This window comes from Phaethon aethereus, assembly GCF_964289735.1.
Source record: "Phaethon aethereus genome assembly, chromosome: 2".
NCBI lineage: Eukaryota > Metazoa > Chordata > Aves > Phaethontiformes > Phaethontidae > Phaethon > Phaethon aethereus.
Window position 1 is genome coordinate 57,199,105 of NC_138582.1, and position 19,217 is coordinate 57,218,321.

General features: G+C 38.3%; 1 protein-coding gene across 1 annotated transcript in view; it reads right to left on the minus strand.

Annotated features, from left to right (window-relative positions):
* LAMA1 (laminin subunit alpha 1) overlaps positions 1-19,217 on the minus strand; it is a gene marked incomplete at its 3' end in the record, with an annotated part of 86,531 nt that overhangs the window by 55,948 nt on the left and 11,366 nt on the right. The window contains exons 4-13 of the mRNA XM_081996639.1: positions 15,000-15,179; positions 12,008-12,097; positions 11,425-11,542; positions 10,131-10,309; positions 8,557-8,662; positions 7,897-8,057; positions 4,829-4,969; positions 3,657-3,830; positions 1,963-2,064; positions 1,010-1,221 (exon numbers count right to left, since the gene is read on the minus strand). Coding sequence (XP_081852765.1) covers positions 1,010-1,221; positions 1,963-2,064; positions 3,657-3,830; positions 4,829-4,969; positions 7,897-8,057; positions 8,557-8,662; positions 10,131-10,309; positions 11,425-11,542; positions 12,008-12,097; positions 15,000-15,179 — 1,463 coding nt within the window. The remainder of the gene's footprint in view (positions 1-1,009; positions 1,222-1,962; positions 2,065-3,656; positions 3,831-4,828; positions 4,970-7,896; positions 8,058-8,556; positions 8,663-10,130; positions 10,310-11,424; positions 11,543-12,007; positions 12,098-14,999; positions 15,180-19,217) is intronic.

The window sequence follows — 19,217 nt, forward strand, 5'->3', positions numbered from 1 at the left end:
ACATCGCATCATTTGTTTCCCAAAACTTGATTTTGAACAGGATAGTTTGCTGCTGAGTGCTGCTCCCTGGCAGTGACAGCTGAGGAACAGGCACAAGCCTCTGCTGTAGAAAGACCATGATCATAAGTGTTAGCAGTGCATTTGCAGCTCTGGGAGTAGATGTGCCCTCCTCCTGTAATCATTATTGTTACCACCATTGTCTCTTCTCCTGTGGAAAGGTTTAAACAAAACCTTCCCCCTCTGTCATGGTATTAGAGGTCTATCAGTGGGCCAGCCTTCTATCGCTGTCCCGAAATAAGGCAGCTTTACTGCACGATGTCTAAAGTAGACACATATCGCAGGTGGGTAACTAGTGAGAAACATCACCAGTTCGTTGCTGCTGCACACAACACCACAAACCAAAACCTCTTACTACAAGCAACGGCATTTTGCAGCAGAGACAATCTTCTCAGCCACAGGTAAAATGATTTACAGGGATCTGTCAGGTCTGATGCAGATACTGCAAATGCTGACTTGAGACTATGGAATGACCAGTTAATTTGTTCCAGCCCAATTTTCCTATTAAGCACTCGCTTAGAGATGAGCCTCTGTAACATCTAGAAACAGACATTAGAAGAAATTACAGCCAACATCTTTACTGGCAGGTTTTCAATAGTCAGTGATGGATTAACTTGCCACATACCAAAATAAGCATACTGTTGATAGTTTCAAAGATATTTCCCTCTAACAAAGCAGCCATTGTAGTAAGGCTTTTATGCACTATTTCTTTAAAGCAGAAAACAATGTTTCTGCTATCAGATATCTTTAAAATAACCACATGCCCTTTTCCACACATTCCACATGAACGTATTTTGGGGACAAGACTGGTCTTGAGAAAATCCAATTATATTATTTTTTTCTAGAAGTTGTTAACGTAAAACTTTATGAATACTACCACTATGAATAGTGTTTCATATACACAAAAATAATAGGAGTACATAGATGAACTTGAATATTTTCTCTCCCTCACCTGTACACAGCTTTTTTGGCAATGTTGTAGTTGGCCCTGATCAGAAGATGGGTCATATTTACCAGAACAGTCATCAACATTTCCCGGTCTATAGCTTTTTTTGTATTAAAGTCTATGAAATTCTCTGATACAAATCTCACTGCGTTAGAGTACTCCTCATACGGCTGTAATGACAAGCCCGCTGCTCTTGTACTCAAAATCTGCCCATTACCCTGAAATTGAAAGACAGAGAAAACATTTTCCATCTTTGCATGCAAATTTTATTAAGCGATTACATTTAGTGTCAGATATACATCCAGATAACACAGAAAAGGCAATAAAACTACATTTCTTGCACTAGAAAAAAGTAAAAGGTCTGCATTTTCCATGGCTTCAGAAAGACTACAATCCCATGCACTTTTGGTTCAGAGACTTCAGAAATACTTGATTTTCTTTTGGAAAAAGAATTAAATTACATTTCAAAAATCAAACTCCTCTACAAAACAGAATCTCTTTTCTCCTTTCTTCTATTGTTAAGTATGTACTACAAAATAATGCTTTTTTGGAGATGCCTGCATTCAATATGGATCCCTACTTTTTAACTGCAACATAAATCTAGAAAAGTAAGCAATCAGCAAGAACACTCATCTGTTTCATAAATACAAGTCCTTTCAGCTTGCTGTAGTTTCTTTTGTAAACAGAGCTTTGTAAGTTTGGTAATGAACACCTCATCTGTTTACACATAGGTTAAAATGTAGGTGTTTATCATTTATAACTAGTATTGTATACTTACAATTTCAGACAAATGGATCAGAAAAATCAGGGAAATGAGCAGTAACAAAGTCTTGATAGTGACTTTTAAGAAGGGACTTAAAATTGACAAAACTACTACTATAGAAATATTATTTTCCTTTTTTTAACCCTTTCATAGATTCCTAATGATGTCTGAATAGTAAAAAGCTGAAAGAAATCACCTGAATGATGACATCTACACTGGATACTATATCACTGTCCACACTCTCCATTGGAATATCATAAGATACCGTATACTTTAAGTCTCCACCAAAAGCTGTGAGCTGAAATAATAAAAAGCAAAGTCTTAACAACACTATAACCTCCAACCAACATAAAAAAGTGACATGGGACAGTATAATGCCCGAGTTACAGGAGTACATGGCTTACAAATACAACTTTCCAGGGAAAACTTAGCATGTCGTGTGTATCAGCACAAGGACAAGCACCGGCTTGTTGCTGTGCAGGTGGGGAAAGCTAGCTGAAGGCTCTGCAGATGATTCAGAGAAGTGCCCTCATTCAGTGAAACACCTACATGACTTTCAACAAACAGCAGAGGTTTACACTACCGTCCTAGCCAAGGGGCACAGCATGTTGGAGTTATTCACATTCCATATTCCACCTTTCAGGCTCCTTAGCCCCAAACTGCTGCTGACTACTGCAAAGTAAGTTAAAGAGTATTACCAATAGCTAGACGTATATTAAATTAATGAGAGATTAGAATTTGAGTTAAGTGCTGCCCTGTGCAAATGTTACACTTAATGTTACACTTCTGAGACTTGTTTTCGTTTACTGATTCACCATAATAAGAAATAGGGCTGCATGGGCAAAGAGTCTGGACCAAAAATTTTTAAAGAAGTAAGGTTGCAAGGTCCCCTCTACTCAGCACTGGAAAGGCCACAGCTGGAGTTCCGAGTCCAGTTCTGGGCTCCCCAGCAAAAGAGAGAGATGGATATCCTGAAAAGAGCCCAGCAAAGGGCCACTAAGACAATTAAGAGCCTGAAGCACCTTTCATATGAGGATAGACTGAGAGAACAAAGACTGTTCAGCCTAGGAAGACTGAGGGAGATCTCATCAATACATATAAATACCTGAAGGGAGGGTACAAGGAGGACAGAGCCAGGTTCTTTTCAGTGGTGCCCAGCAACAGGACCAGAGGCAATGGGCACAGACTGAAACACATAATTTCCCTCTAAACATCAGGAAACACTTCTTATTGTGAGTGTGACCGAGCACTGGCACAGGTTGCCCAGGGAGGTTGTGGAGTCTCCAACCTTGAAGATACTCAGAAGCAGCTCCCTGGACATGGTGCTGGGCAACCTGCTCCAGGTGATGCTGCTTGAGCAGGGAGGTTAAGCAAGATGACCTCCAGAGGTCCCTTCCAACCTCAACTACTCTGTGATTGTGTTGCAAAAAATGGGAGATCCAGAGCTTTAGGTTAGCAACCAGGGAAAAAACTAAAGACTAGATGCTTGGAAACCAGTAAGTTCTAAATGGGAGATGGCCAAGAGGCAGGTAAGAGGAATTTAATGGTCCTGCCTACTATATCGGACACAGTGTGAAGGGTGTAACCTTTGGGATAGGAGCCAAGAGTATGGGGAATATGAGCATATAAATTAGTAACAGCCAAGAGAAAAAGAGATTATATTGTCTCAAAGATAGGCTGAGAAGGAAGTGAATGAACTCAAAGAGCAAGATGACAGTACTGGGAATGTCTGGCCAGGAACTCTATGATTTGAAGAACAGAGATAGATTAAGAATTCTGGTAATATTGGGTTTTATGTGTAATTTTTAATTACAGAAAGATATTTAGAGCAATATGTTATTGTTAAAATTGAGACACTATAAGGAGTTTTGACTCTAACTGAGAACTTACTTTATTTCCTAGATATGTCTCAGGTGCTGACCAGTAATAAGTATGTTTCAGTACTTTCATAGCCTCAGTGTTGTTAATACTTATTTGATGGGGTCCATCAAATTGGCTTTGCTGAGGTTGCACACCCCTTGCATTATACAGATCAGTAACAAGCCATCCAGTCATGTCTGATATCTGCAAGAAAGAACAGTGATATTAATGGAGTCAGGCTTTTGTGTCACTGAGAAATCTGTCACTAAGACTTAACCCCCTCCCTAGATATTCATTTGACCTGATGGATCTGTAACATTTCCGTTAGCCCAGTCTCACATCCAATACACGCAAATATGCTACTTCAGACTAGGATTGTCTCTACCTGTCTTATATGGGAACAAAAATATGAGTGTGATTTTCATCCTCCCAATAAAATTAGCATTTTACCTATGTAATTCCCTGAGTGAGAATTACGGAACTTCAAGGGCTTCGGGGTCTGTCATCCCCATTTACAGATAGGGCTGAGCAGGAGGAAAGTTAAATCCTGAGTCCAAGAAAAGGGACCAACATGAGAGAACTTTGTTCTTCTCACTAAAAGAGTTTTATACAAACATCTTAGGATTTCAGTCAATTTGATGCGTTTTCCTCTCTTTTTATTGGCACACAAAACAAGGGACTAAAGTTTAAAGGACTTAGCTCTGCAAAGATATGGAAGGAATCTGGTGGAACAACAGTGTCCTCAAAGCCCCCTAACTCAAGCAATACCTATTCAGAAGCCAGTGATACTTATAATCATGCTGTTTTCTAAAAAACAGTATTGGCAATATTGCCAGAAGTCACTCTAGCCTTGCTCAATACGTATGAGAGCAAGGAATAGGTTTGGGCTCATCTCTTCAATATGCAAAGGAACTTTAACAGCACAAGGTCAGAAAAAAAATGCATTTTTCCAGTGCATTGTCACAGCCTCCATTACCCAATACTTCTTCTAGTATTACTGCAAGCCCATGGGGCCAAAGCCTGCACTGGGGTGACACAGTGACTAGATCAGAGCTGCCAAATGACACTGAAAATCTACTCCTCTGTAAGGAGACACATGCCAGAATTTGGAGCTAACTTGGGCACATGTCAAAGAGAAATACAGTACATTTTGCAGCTGCCTGAGGAAAGAATATTAGGTCATGGACAAAACTTATAAATACCTGATTGATGGGCCATGTTAGGCTATCACAGACATCAGAAACCCCAAAGCAGAAACACTCTGTGCAGCCCTGAGGATTTCTTTCTTGCAAATTGTAGAATCCTGGTTTACAGAGATCACAGTTTTCACCTTCTACATTTTCCTGTCAATGGCATACAACATTTGTTTTGCATCAGCATTATTATGGTAACAAATACAGTGGATTAGCTGGGATTTAGGCATAACAGCATTCAGAAGGTTATAAAGGGAAACACATTTCAGCACAGCAGGATTACTGAATAGGACTCAGAGCTTAAAAGTAAAACTGGTTGGAAAAATTCATAATTTGCTAGTTCATCAAAATCTAAACATGCCCTGGCACGGGCTCTAGTGCAGTGAAATTTCAGCCCACAGGCAGGGTTTGAAACGTTTCTGCAAGCTTGCCAGTCTACTTCTCTTATAGCTTGAATTTGTAGATTGCTCTGGAGAAAAGTTCCCACGTTTACTGAATCCAGATAGTCTACATACAGCATAGTTCACCTTTAAGGCCAGGCTCCTGGAGCTACCACCGCCAGCTTCAAGACAACAGTTCCTCAATCACCTATTAATACTTATACTGTGATCCCCACCACTTCTGCCACCTCTTCCCAGAGGAACACCACATACATTTACACTAGCTGGCAGTTCTTCCTCCTAATATGCTCTGGCTAAAGTCCAGAAACTCCAACTCCAAAAGTAGAGGTACTCCACTACTTTAGCTCCTACCACTGGCCTGCTGCCTCTTTACCATGCAAACTGGCAGTTCAGAGCATACTGCCACATACCCGTTTCAATGCAGAGTTTGCAGGGGCTGGGGAATCCAAAATAATTCAACCAATTTTTTTCTTGTAAAATTTGTATGGACAGTATGTAGTTATTTATTCAAAAAGTTTAGACAATTGCTGCTGACAAGCAAACCACTACAGAAAATATTCGATAAATGCCCAAGAAGCTGTGTAAATAGTAGATCTCAGTAGACATTTCTACAGTAAGACACAGAACATTTCCCACTGCTAGGGACAAACTTCTGATCATTTCTTAGCTTCACATCAGAACAAGACCTGGACACACTAGAAAGTCCAAGAGAACTTGGCAGAGCATCCCACAAAGTTCCCTGATACATGTGGTTAGAACACCAGGACTGCAAGGCATACAGTGAAGCATACCTGTCTTGACATTTTGAGGAGACCTGTATGAACTCTGCATTACAATTTGAAATGCAAAGCCTGTGGACCAAATTCTGCTTTCAGAAGCAGTTACCAGGGTAACTTCACTTCAGCCAAAAGAATCACTCCAGATTCCAAACTTACATCAGATTTGGTCCCATGGAGCAAATTTCCAGCTTACCAGAAAGAAATCCGAGACCTTTGGTGGCAACACTACCAACTGTCTCTTCTTCTGGACCAGTGTTTGGCCTGTCAGGTTTACATAACGTTTGATTTTTGATAAAACCTGATTTTTACATCAGGTTTACCTCTAAACAGGTAGGTTATGTGCTTTGTTTCTTTATAAGCAAAGAACAAACTGGTTTTGCAAACCATATGAGAAATTTATGATCCTGAGCTCCGATTCAAAGGCTGAGGATGACTGTTTTCTATTTGCTAATATCTAAAATTGGGAAAAATCTCAGGCAGATGACTTCCTGAGAAAATGAGATTTTAAAATCTAGGAATTTCACAGAAGTAATATTTGTGTGCTCTTTTCATCTTTTTTATTTCTCAGTATTCAGGATGCACTTGGATCACACATTTCACTTTGTCACTGTAACACTATTAGACAGAAATTATTTCTTTCTTAATGCAAAAGTCTTATCCAATGGCTAGACCTCAAGAGCTATGTTACACAAAAGATCAAATATTACAAAATTCAGAGTATAAAAGGGAACAGCTTGCACTACTGTGTTCACAGAAACTGCATAGGCTTAGAAATCCCATTTCCTTCATTTGGTATTTGGAACACACAACTTTTCTCCTTCCTTCCCTTTACCTCTATAGGTGGGCTACTGGCTGGTGATGCACTCAGTTGTCTGGCTTAAAAATTCTGTATGCCATACTCATGCCCATCACTGAAAGAGGACAGTTTCTCATCCAGACATACTTTATACAAAAATTTTCACCAGTTAGTTGTATTGACTGATCTAGTGTTACTCTAGCTCAAAATCAGGCAAAATGGTTGTATCTCCTTTTTCATATTTAAATTGGCCATTGAAGCTATTTCTTTCTTCCAGACTCTGGTTATTTGTGTTTTTGATATTTTGGATCAGATAAATTATGCAAAAGGACTAAGAAATTTCAGAAAAATTGTCAAACAAACCATGGGTTTTTTGGCTCCTGTTTACTGTCATACTTGGCAACAAATACATAAACTACTAGCTAACATTTGGTTCAGAAAATTAAGTGTAACCTCTTTAAATATTGACACACAGCTTTGTAATAAAGTTCAGCAGAATCTACAGCTGCAAGATATTTCAAGGGGTTTGGATATTTACCAAAAAATAGATGACTGCAAAACTGCTCTCTATTTTAACTTTTTTTTAATGTTTTATATTTTGTAATCAAATAATTAAGTCACATTTCATACATCCATCTAATGTAATTGTTCCAATAGTTCTTTTCAAATGAATGCTGTTCTTTACACAAAGCAGATGTTCATAACACATCCTTTCTTTGCAAGAAACCAGTGACTTTGAAGAGAAGTATCAGCTCACCCCTAAAACCAAATCCAGCTAGCCATACTGTCATTCCCTCTGTGCTTCTCCCTCACACTCACATGTGCAGTTATTATTTGATTTTAATGTCAGTCTGGCCCATTATCTTAGAAAATTGTGTATCAGTAACATACAGAATTATTTAACATAAATTATCATATTTTTCAGTGCAGAGAATAGTTAGTAACTTTATGTTCTAAGTTGTCAAATGTACAGTTACACCAGGTTATTTCCTATAAAAGAAGTGAACTTCCAGTTAATGAAGTAGTTTCCCTTATTAAAAAGGAGTTTACAAATGAATCCAGAGATTCAATTTTAAACAAAAATGAAAGTTTAATACTCACTTTGCAAAGACAAGGTTCTGTGCATGGATCTTCATTAATGCTACCAATCAGGCTGCAGTTACAACGCAGGCAGTTTGGATAGCCCCGATACCCAAATGCACAACGATCACATTTTTCTCCTGTGTAACCTTCTCTGCATTGACACTGACCTGGCCAAGTCCCTTGAAAAGCAAACATACAGAAACAAATATGTTAAGAGGAGGCAGTAGGCTGGATTCAAGATGTCTCAGAGGGTGCAAGTAATTTAACATTCCTTTTTTATTACACTCCACATTATATTCCACACAGATACTTGGCATATCAGTCTCACCATCTATTTTTCATGTTTAGAGTAGCAGATGCACAGAAACTTCAGCAAAATGGGTTTTGTGACAGCTGTAACAGCATTCATAAACAACACTGCTAGATCTCAATCTTTCACATTGTTTTACATAGTCAGAGCCCACCATCCCCACATAAGAACACATTCAGGGACCCGACATAACTTTAACTGCAAAAAGTATGTTATACCTCACCTCTCCTTCCTAAATATTTACCATTGTTTTGAAGCAGAACCTAACCGGCAGCCATTCACAAGTACATAGTGTTGCCTCAGACTTCAATGTCCAAAAATATAGCCAGATTTGAAGTTTAGAGAAAAAGCATTTCCCGCTCCCTTACCATGCTGTGAGTCAGAATGATGCTCATCTTTAACGCAGTCAGAACTCAGAGAGCCAAATGGGTCACAGCCACAGGGATAGCAGGGGTGATCCTCATAGGGAGAAACCTACAAAACAAATGTTCTCTGTCAAATTCTCAAATTATTAACTGGGAAAAGTGAAGTTACATCTGTTTCTTGTCTGGGATCACTGAACTAATATGAATGAAGACTGGAATAGATAAAGTGCAGTAAAAGATCAAGGGGCTGGTTTAATTTTAGCGAACAGAAGATGGGGGGATTGCAGCCTAGAAAAAACTTAAATTTAAGGGAACAAAATTTGTTCTTCAATGGCACAAAGGTATAGTAACTGCTAATGGCTGGAAGCTGAAGCCCAACACATACAGCCTAAATAGTTTTTTTTAATGTAATAGCAATTAACCACTGTGATGGTTTGCCAAAGATTATGGAAATGTTTAAGACAAGAATGGATGCTTTTTGCAAAGATATTCTGGTTCAAAGAGGAAGGAAATTAAAGAAATCCTTGGCTCTGTGTTCAATGGGAAGACAGATTATCTACTCATGAAGATTCATTCTGAGTTCATGATCTATACATCTTTGAAATATAAGGCAATGCAATTCATATGGCAAGGATTTTACTTTCTTTCAGGGAAAATTTTCCTTAGAGGTGCTTCAGATGTAAAGCAAATCAGTAATGACCTCTACATACACATTTATTGGCTACAAGTTGATTGAAGACTTTTCTTCAGTGCTTCTTACAGCAAGCGAATCACACAATCTCTGACTCTGATCTACTTCTTTGTATGACCTGTACCTGCTGTCTAACCATACTCCTACAGGTTCACCCTTGCTCTCTGCAACAATTTATGCTGGATTTCTGAAGCATGGGTTTTCCAAAATATGCATGAACCTGCCAAAGCAAGACCTTCAGTATGTCTCATTATACAGAGACCTCTAACATTGCAGGAAGTTCATACATTTAACTGTTAGTCACATCTTAACAAATGTCTTTTGTGGAGTTTAGGTCATTTTTCCAAAGAGTGACACTTGTCAATCAACTGGAAAATACAGCAGCTCAGAGAGCACATGTTCTACAATAATCATGTCAAGAAGAAGATTTGTTGCAACACCTCACAAGACCAAGAGTCTGATCTTAGAACCACAGAATGGTCCTTTTTAACACTGGTTGAAATGGAGTGATACAGGATGATACACAATTTTGGCACTTCTGAAGACACTGAAACTTCAATACTGGCACTTTTTAGAGCTTTATCCACAGGAGAAATGGGTTTCTTATCAGAACATCTACATTTCCACGCTAGGTCTTCAAGTTTCATCTTCACTTATTCTGTTCTTCTCCAACTGCTTGACCTGCCCTCACACACAACTGGACAAGCATTTTGTTTTTCTCTGGAAGTTTTGGTGGTATGTCATCCATAAAAGAAAAACCTCTACAGTTTTTAGCTATTCTGCAACTGATAAAAATATATATATTAATTACAATGAGCTGAAATACACATCATCATATCATGTTGTAATTCACCAAAACAGTAGAATGGTATTTTCCAAATCTTACTTTGTGTGGTCTAAAATATCCATCAGCACACATTTCACAGTTGATCCCAGTAGTATGTTGAGTACAGTTTAAACACACGCCACCTCCTATGTACTGGCCATGAATATCCATGCTCCTTTTCTGATCTGCAATACTCTGATTGTAGTAACAATCTTCTGCTTTGTTATGACAGTTGCACTCTGAGAAGAAATGGAAAAGACGACAATTTTTTTTATTTATATTGTATTATAGTCCCTATAATACTGACATTTTTCAAAGTGGAAAATGTAAGTAGAAGAGCATATTAATTCAACTCAAAAGTGTGCTTTTTTCCTCTTTAACCATCCTGTATGCTTCAGCAGGCTTGATACATTATACTTCTCAGCAAGTAAGCACATTTCAAAACCACCATCACTACTTTACTAGCACCATTTTTTAACAGTATTCTGTAGATCTCACTAAGACAACCCTGTCAGGACTGATGTAGATACTGGTGTGCGCTACTACCAATAGCTTGTTCTTTAATTTTCTGTCCTCTGCATTACAGAAGAAAATCTGCCTAATTCTTCTCTTATTTGTATTGTAGGCAAAACTCTGAGAAGTTAATATCAGTACAAAAGTATAAATTTGATGTAGGTTAGAGGATACTTTGGTACAGTCAGTCATAAACACTTGCTTTCCAAAGAGTGACATTAAGACTTGTCTAAAGACTTCAACTAAAAAGACTACTTTTCCATTCACAACTGTAAATTTTATCTAATAGGTTCTTAACTTCTCTGCCGTTTGTGCTATGCATTAGCTATGTGAAGAGAGAAAATGTACTAATAACTAGCCCTAAAAACACATTCAGCTGTACTGGCACAGCTTAAATCAATCTATGAGACAATCTGAAAAGTAATTGGCCAATAAGGAATTTCTTTCAAAACACTTGTTATCAGAACAAAGTTGTTTATCTGACAAAATGTATGATCAATGTAAGAAATTTGCATTTCAAGTAGCTAACAAAATGATTGATGCAAATCTGCTAGTTTTTACAGGAATATAATAAATCCCCAAGTCTCTTTGAAAAAGAGACTCTGAAAGCTTTACTATATGACAACTCCATTAGTCAGGCAGTCATATATAGATAGAATATTTAAAATGACCTTAACACTTGCGATTAGAAGTAGGTCCTCTACCTTTAAACAATCCCATGAAGACAGTTAATAGTTTAGAGATTTTTACTGGGAATTAGTATACATCTGTATGAAAAGCAACCTCAAACAAGAACAGAATAAGCATTTATGAAACTGTCTAAACCTCTTCGCATACTTACTCTCACATTTGTTCCCAGCAGAAATGGTCCCTGGTCTCCATGGTTTCTGGTGGTAGCCCGGACAGCACTTGTTACAGCTCTCTCCGCAAGTATTGTGTTCACACTGGCACTGCAATTTCTAAGAATAAAAAATTTGCTTTCTTGAAATATTTTTTAATGGAAAATTTAATCATGTTGCCAAAAGCCTGCCTAATATCAGACTTACTCCAGGAAAATGTCAAGACCCACAAATACCCCACAATTAGCACTAGATTGCTCAACCATGCTATATCAACAATTGGGGAATAGCCTTTCTAGAACAAGACGGACAAATCTGTGTTGCAAGAAAGACTATCTCTTGCTGTGCCCCTTGAATTGTTTAAATTTAATGCCAAAGAAAGAGTTTACTTCAAGAAAATTACATTACTGGAGACCCAGTGCTTTTACAGAAAAGGAAGAAAATTATAGCAAATAACTTGTGTGCACCATATTGTAAGATCTCTTTTAGCCTCTTTTCTCATTCTCCTCAGGAAAAGGGCTTTTTTTTTTTTCTTTTTAAAATGGCAAAGTTGTTTTGTGAAAATAAATCAATAAGATTAAATACCTTTGTGATTTCATCCAGAGGGCAGCTTCGAGCATGACCATAACAAATACACATGCCACCAACAGAGATGTCCTTTATTGAATAGTAATACTACAAAAAACAAAGTTGAAAAAGAGATGAAGAAAAGACATTTACATGTATTTTCATCTTCCCCCCTACTCTGGAAAATAAAATACCAGCATTTGATTATTCTGCAGCTTGAAAAATGCCAAGAAAATAAAAGAAGTTTTGAATTTTTGCCACTTGGGAAAACCTTCCATTTTGTGATTTTATTTTTTTCCCCATGTGTTTCCTCACTGGTACGAAACAATAAGTGACTTTTAACTTTAAGTATGAACAATTCCTCAGCTTCAGGAAAGACCACCAAATGTGACCTCAGCCAAAATTTACTTGTAAAAAAAAAAAAAAAAATCAATCCTTTTTTCACCCTGTAAGAAGCCATGAAGCGTAACAAATTGCTGTATTTTCATTTCAGTGTGGGGAGCAAGAGTATGCTTTCTTAAAATGGGAACTCTGCCCTCCCTTAAAACCAGTTTATGCACTCGCTTCCAGACCCACTCTTTGCTACTAGTGTGTATGCAGTGTATTATTCTGTCCAAATTCTTAGCTTAAAAATTAGTGATACAGCAAGTACAATCCATTAATACTGCCAGGTGGTGAGAAAAAGCGACATACATAAGGAAAGGATTTAATTTTCAAGGCAAGGAAGAGGCAGGTTACCATCTGGGTTCAGTTACAGCTGCAGTATCAACATGGTTGGCCTGTTTGTATCCTGGGAAGTATGTACTACAGGGGTATCAAAAAGAAACACTTTTTGAGGATACTTCTAAGGAAAGAGTTCAAGACTCTCAGACCTAACAACCATACAGTCATCTAGTTCAGGAAGAGGAGATGGCCCTGGGTGGTCAGACATGCTGACTCTTGGACTGTTATTTCTTTGAAGGATCTTGGAGCTGGAGCAAACTAGCCTCTTTGATTTCATAATCAATTTGTTTATGTTTTTACATTTTTTATTATGTTTAGTATTTTAGTTCTTTTTTTAATGTTATGGGCTTGAATTACAAAAACATTCAGGGACTTCTCATGAACAGTAAGTCCTTAACTACAAAGGAGGTCGAGACAAAGAAAAGTAGGACAAAAGCAGAGCTGTATTTCTCACTCCATTCCCTGCTTCATCTCCTTTGTCTTATTTTCTTAAAACTCACAGCGTATGGCTCACAGCAGCTGTGTGCAGCCTGAAGTTGCAGGAGACACCAATGTCTAATCATATGCTACAGACAGAAATAAGCAAATAAAATACAGAACTAAAGGTGCCGTTGAACACTCAGAAAAGTTCTGCATCAGCCTTTTTACAAGACCATGTACAAGAAACTAACACAACTGGTATCGATAATTGGATGTAAAGTCTTCAAAAACAATAAAAACACAATCCAGAAAAGCTGGAAGCGATTATCTTGGTTGTAGTTGGTTGCACAGTGAGACACAAGGTGAGACATCAGGATTTGGGATCCCTGCCCAATAAAACCCACGCCTTGTAAAGACAAAGATATTTAGCTTTTCATGCAAAACTGCACTAAGTAGTGCTAGGTAGGGTAGTACTAAGCCCTGGATTGCACAACTGTGTGTGTTACAAAAGCAATGGGAATGCCTGTCCTCAACACCCTTGTTTCCCAGCTGTATGTTTGTATGCTTCCATGTTGAGCCTTTCTTTTTGGGGTGTATTTCTTGATATTACAATACTATCAACAGACCTAAATGTCAACCAGCTTGCTCCACAGGAATGTCTCACCTGCTCAAGCTGTGCATTAACCACTTCCAGCAAGGCACAGCTGGAGCAGCTGCCCAATACGCTGCAGTTGCAGTCTCCATGCTAGCAGTTCCCACATAGGGCAGACAGAACAAGCTGAATATCAAGATTTTACACTTTAGAAATGCTGCAGCTGAATGGGCACCTCCATGACCAAGCTAAGAGTGGGGCTGCCTTGAAAGTACCCACCAAATCCTGACCAAATCCAAGTTCCTTCCTCCCGTCTGTACTCAGCTATCCAGTCAGACTTCATAGAAGTAGTGTCAATGCACAAGGATTGCCTGTATCAGAGAAGCCACAAACTGCAAGAGTCCTGTTGCTGCGCAAGGAGGAGTTGCCTGGGGATGTTCAAGGCAAATAGCTACAAGGGAGGGCAAGAAGAAACACTTCTCATTCTTCTGTCCTCATCAGAAAGCCTGCCTTCATTGAAAAACCTGAAGCCACTCATCTCCTAACCTATGGGTCTCAGGCAAATTTGAGAGTCAAAACGGCAAATTACAAGGCAGAAATAATGCAGAAAAGTTCATTACGGTAGGTAGTGTTATTAGGGGCTCCAACACTGAATTTCTGTGAGAGCTTGAAGAAGTCAGTCTGAGTGCTTGGTTCCACAGTTTCTCCAGTTTCAATACCAAATGCATAACAACCAGTTAATAATCTCCCAAATTCTTATCCAAGTGTTTTGCATTATTATTAATTCACAGCCTTTAAAATAATTTATTACAACAGCCTTTAAAAAAAAAAAAGAACACTCTCATCAGACAACAAAATTCACAATGGCAAAGTTTTCAAATAATTATTTTTATGAATCAGAGCACTGGGTCTTGAAATCCTTGATACACCAGAACAGGTACTGCAGTTGCACCAAGAGCAAGCTCAAGTGACATATACACCAGCCAAACCATACTTTTTACTTTTCTGATAAAGCATCATAAACACTGTTCCCAGCATAAATCACTTTCACAAACAGATAAAACAAAAAGCAAACAAATAAAAAACAATCTCTAAAAAGTATTTTTTCAAAGTTCTTTCTGACAAGGCATCAAAGGGAAGGCAAGAATTATTTAACCACCTATCAAAACAATTCTGTTTGTGAATCGCAAGGATCGAGTACGTCCTCCTCAAATAGGTTAGAAAAGGCTCCCCCATTGAATCATACTGAATACCATTTATGAACAATGAGCTTACCCTTCTGGTAACAATGGGGTCTAGTTCTTTAGGATCATTATGGCTGAGAGTCATAAGGTCAGCATTAAGGGTCCTAATACGCTGCAGTCGTAGGCGGATGTATCGTGCAGAAGTAAACTCCAAAAGCTTTTGTGAAGGATCATCAGCGCTAGGCCTACCGTTGATCAGTGACGTGTGAATCTAGAAAGAGGGACTAGCTTAATCAAACATAATCGTGACTCATTTGCAACAACAAACATCTTAGTCTAAGAATTAAACGCAAAGAAAGAATTTAAGCTTGTTTTCCAAGAACTCAGGATGGTGAGATGTTAAACTACGAGGAATTCTTTTTTCTTCCTCATCCTCTGCCTGCAGGTAGAATTCCTGTTTCCTGACTCACACACTTCTGAAACCACCATTCTCAGCTCATCTTAGTCTCAAGTCTCCTGCACTTTTTTGGAGATAGCATAAAGAGAAAAACAGTACCACAAGCTAGTCCTTATTTCCCTCGGTCTTCCTTCCTCCCCCTTATTGAGATGGAACATGTAACTCTGGCCATAAACACAGTTTTGTCCTTACAGATTTCTCCTCCACAATTTGTAAAGATCTTTTTGTAAAACATAATATGGTGCACATGCTCAATTTGGGGTCATTAATCCTATGCCTTGCTGGAAGGTTGCACAATCAGTAATGAATACTCAGTGATATGAGAGTGCAGTGGAAAGCCACAACACAGATGACAGCTGAAAGCAAGGGTCTGCCACCACAAAGCAATCCATCTGGCCTCCATCTTTCTTGTGCAATCCCAATTGGCCCCACTAAGACAGCTTTTGGTATCAAGCTGCACAACTTATTCTGGCAACAGCCCCTTCCTTCTTTCCAAAGCAACTTAGGAACATACAAGGATTTAGTCTCATATGACCATGCAGTGCCTGCTCCATTTTATGGAAGAAACTGAAAAGTGAGACCCTACAGGCCACAAACAAAGGTTAAAAGTTCACCTGGTATCCACAACAAATAAGGGGTCATGCTTGGGGCTTGTCAGCTACATTTTAGAGTGCATGACATATCCTAATTTATGAAGGGTAATTTTGTCTCATATACTACTCTTGAATTTATAGTTTCGACTTTGCCCAGTACTCTCAAATCATTCCCCTGATAATATTTCTAAATAGTAAAGATTTTTTATTGTTGAAAAAACCCTTAATTCTGTAGTGGAGATAGGGGCTTCCTAGACAGCAACTGTGTTACTTCAAAGACATACTAAGAAACTGGTAATGGAGTTCACACCCACAACATTATAATTTTGCCATTTATGGGTTATCACCATTCCTTCTAAATATTCTAATATACCGTGTTTGAAGACTTTCACTTTCCTAATAGACCGTTCAGAAACTAATCATCATCCATTTTCCAGCGGCAGAGTAACAAATGTGAAATCCAAAACTTTTTCCAAGTCCTATCCTGCAAATTAACACTATGTTATGTAATACTGAGCTCTCATAGAAACACGGAGAATTATTTTAGTCCATTTCCTACCCCAAAACAGGATTTACTAGACCTTTGTTAGACATTTCACCAATCTGTTCTTGAAGACCACTGTTGGTGGTGACTCTACAATCCTCCAAGGCAATCTATTCCAACCCTTTCTGGCTTTATTATTACAAATCCTCCTAATTTCTAAATGATGTTTTCCTTGTTGCAATTTCAGACCACTTCTTTCATCCTGTCACAGACATGCAGAACAGATTATTCCTCCTTGTACCCATATTTTGTGCAACTGAAGACTGAACATGCCCACCCCATCTCAGTCTGTTCTCTCTAGGCAATTGGTTGCAATACATTCATTCAGAAGTCATGTTTTCTGCTGGGAATTACAAGACAGAATTATTGGCCAAATATTCAAAGATCACTGCACTGCTTCCACTGAGAAAAACCACAAAACATACATACTCACTATAGACAAGCGCAACTTTAACTTGGAGCACCACATCCTACTCTTGTTTACCCTTAACTACAGTTGTAGAATTTGCTGGGCTCAGTGCAAGCCTTCAATTTTCACAACAAAGAGGAGGACCCAACCATGGCACTGGAAGTTCTAGCATTTTGTGTTTCCTTTTTATCACTTAGAGACCAGAGGTTTAAAGATCCAAAAAGGCCAGTTACAACCAACTGGCATTACCTCCTATGTGACACATCATTTCGTATCACATAGTCTTTCCCGCCTAAATCTCCAATGCTCTGGTAATACATATTCTCTCTACTCATGAACAGTGTCTTCAAGTGATGAAATGTGAAATTTCATGTAATTGAAATGAATACATGAAAATGTATTATTCACATTTTAACCCTAAAGTTATTTACTGGCTTGACCAGTAGAAATGCTGTAATAATACACTGTAATTTCTATAGGGACAACAGAGGAATCTTTCCTAGCAAGAAACAAAAGAAACAGTAAGGATAGATACTAAAACACTAGGGAATAAAAAGAACGATTCTCCATGTACACTGCTATATTTGGCTAATATATTGCTTATATACAGTGATACATTTGTACTATATTTTTTGGCTTACTTGTCCTCCAGCATTCAAGATCATATCCAAACAACAGTAATTTAAGCCTTGGAATTCATCATGAGCCCTGACTCAATTACACACATTTCTGGAAACAGATCTTTAAGCAGTATAAATCAGGTAAACAACAGAGCTTACACTAAAGCAGCTATACCTCTTCAAACCTGTGAAAAATCTAGCAGCCAAACTCAAGATGTCTGATTTGGCAAAAAATGTTGTTATTAAGTGATATCCACATTTAGACATGCAGTCCTTCTACCCTACCAGTTCTTTCACACCAGGGCACTACAAGCTGACTGCAGAACATTGGGACGCTAACAGGTGCTGGATACAAGGCAGGTGCTTGTAGAGATCAGCTGGTCTGCAGGACTTCCTATAGCCCCATACTTAAGTTCAACAGGTTGGCCAGAACCAATTACAGAGCAGTAAACATATGTATTTTCAAAAGGGTGCCAAGATTCAGTAGTACAGGTTGTGAGATACTCTGTACAGAGAACATTCCTGTCTGCTTTTCCAGCTATGAAGGAGCAGCCTGACCTTTGTGAATGACAGCTTTTATGTCATACACAGCAATTTAATTCTGTCATTTTTTATGTTATATTTTTACGTTACTACACTCCAAAAAAGAGGCAATGTTCTGGATAGTATCAGGCAATTCTGTGTACATCAGGAAAAACAAATGAGAAAAAAGAGTCACTAAACTGAATCTCTGTAATTCCTGGGTTTGGAGTTGCATGGCCTATTAGACATACATTACAAGATGCACTGTTCATACAGAGTCAACCTAGAGGCTTCCTGGTTAATTGTGTGGAGGGACAGGTTAAGTTTCTTTGTTCCATCTGATCTATGGGGCATATGCTCACATCACTGCAATAAACACTCAATTAACATGAATGGGACTCGATGTTACTGAATTTCATTGTTTTCTTGCTGAAACATAGTTTTAAGTTTACATGAAGAAGTTGGACACACTTTAGCCCTTAGCTGCATACACTCCAGTCTTTTTTTAACTGAGAAATAAAAAATATTGGCTTCTATTAAGCCGAGTTACTAGCATTCTCCATGGGATAATACTGTATTTATTATCATGCTCTTACATTATAGCATTCACAATAGATTAACCGCTGGTTTTAATGTATCATTTCATTATGTGGCTGCCTTTATGTAATAAATTACACAAGTACATGAATAGAGTTTGTTGAAAGAAAGAACAATCAACAGTGAGGCTGCACAACTCATAGCTCTTTTAATTATGCCACATCCCTGAAACAATGCCAAGGCTTGTTTAGGAGTTCCAGCTGTGCCAAGCACTTCAACAGTGTTTGCAGCTTTATCTCACACAACCAGGTGTTCCTGACACTGGGTTTTTCTTTATTAAATGAGAAACCTGGCAAAACAGAGCTTCTGTTATAGTCTTTCAGGATAAAGCAACTAATAATTCACAGCTGATAGATACCATCACATTATGTGGAGAGAGAGAACAGAGAGTTTAGTAACAGGAATATATAGAGCCAAAGACATGTTTCATCCCAGCATTTAAAAGTTTGCTATGCTGGTACATGATGTAAAGATAGTATCATTAAAGATTAACAACAGATCACCTGGTAGTGCTGGGGGCGATGAACTCCGTAACTGCAGTCCAAACGTTTCCAAACTGCTATCACT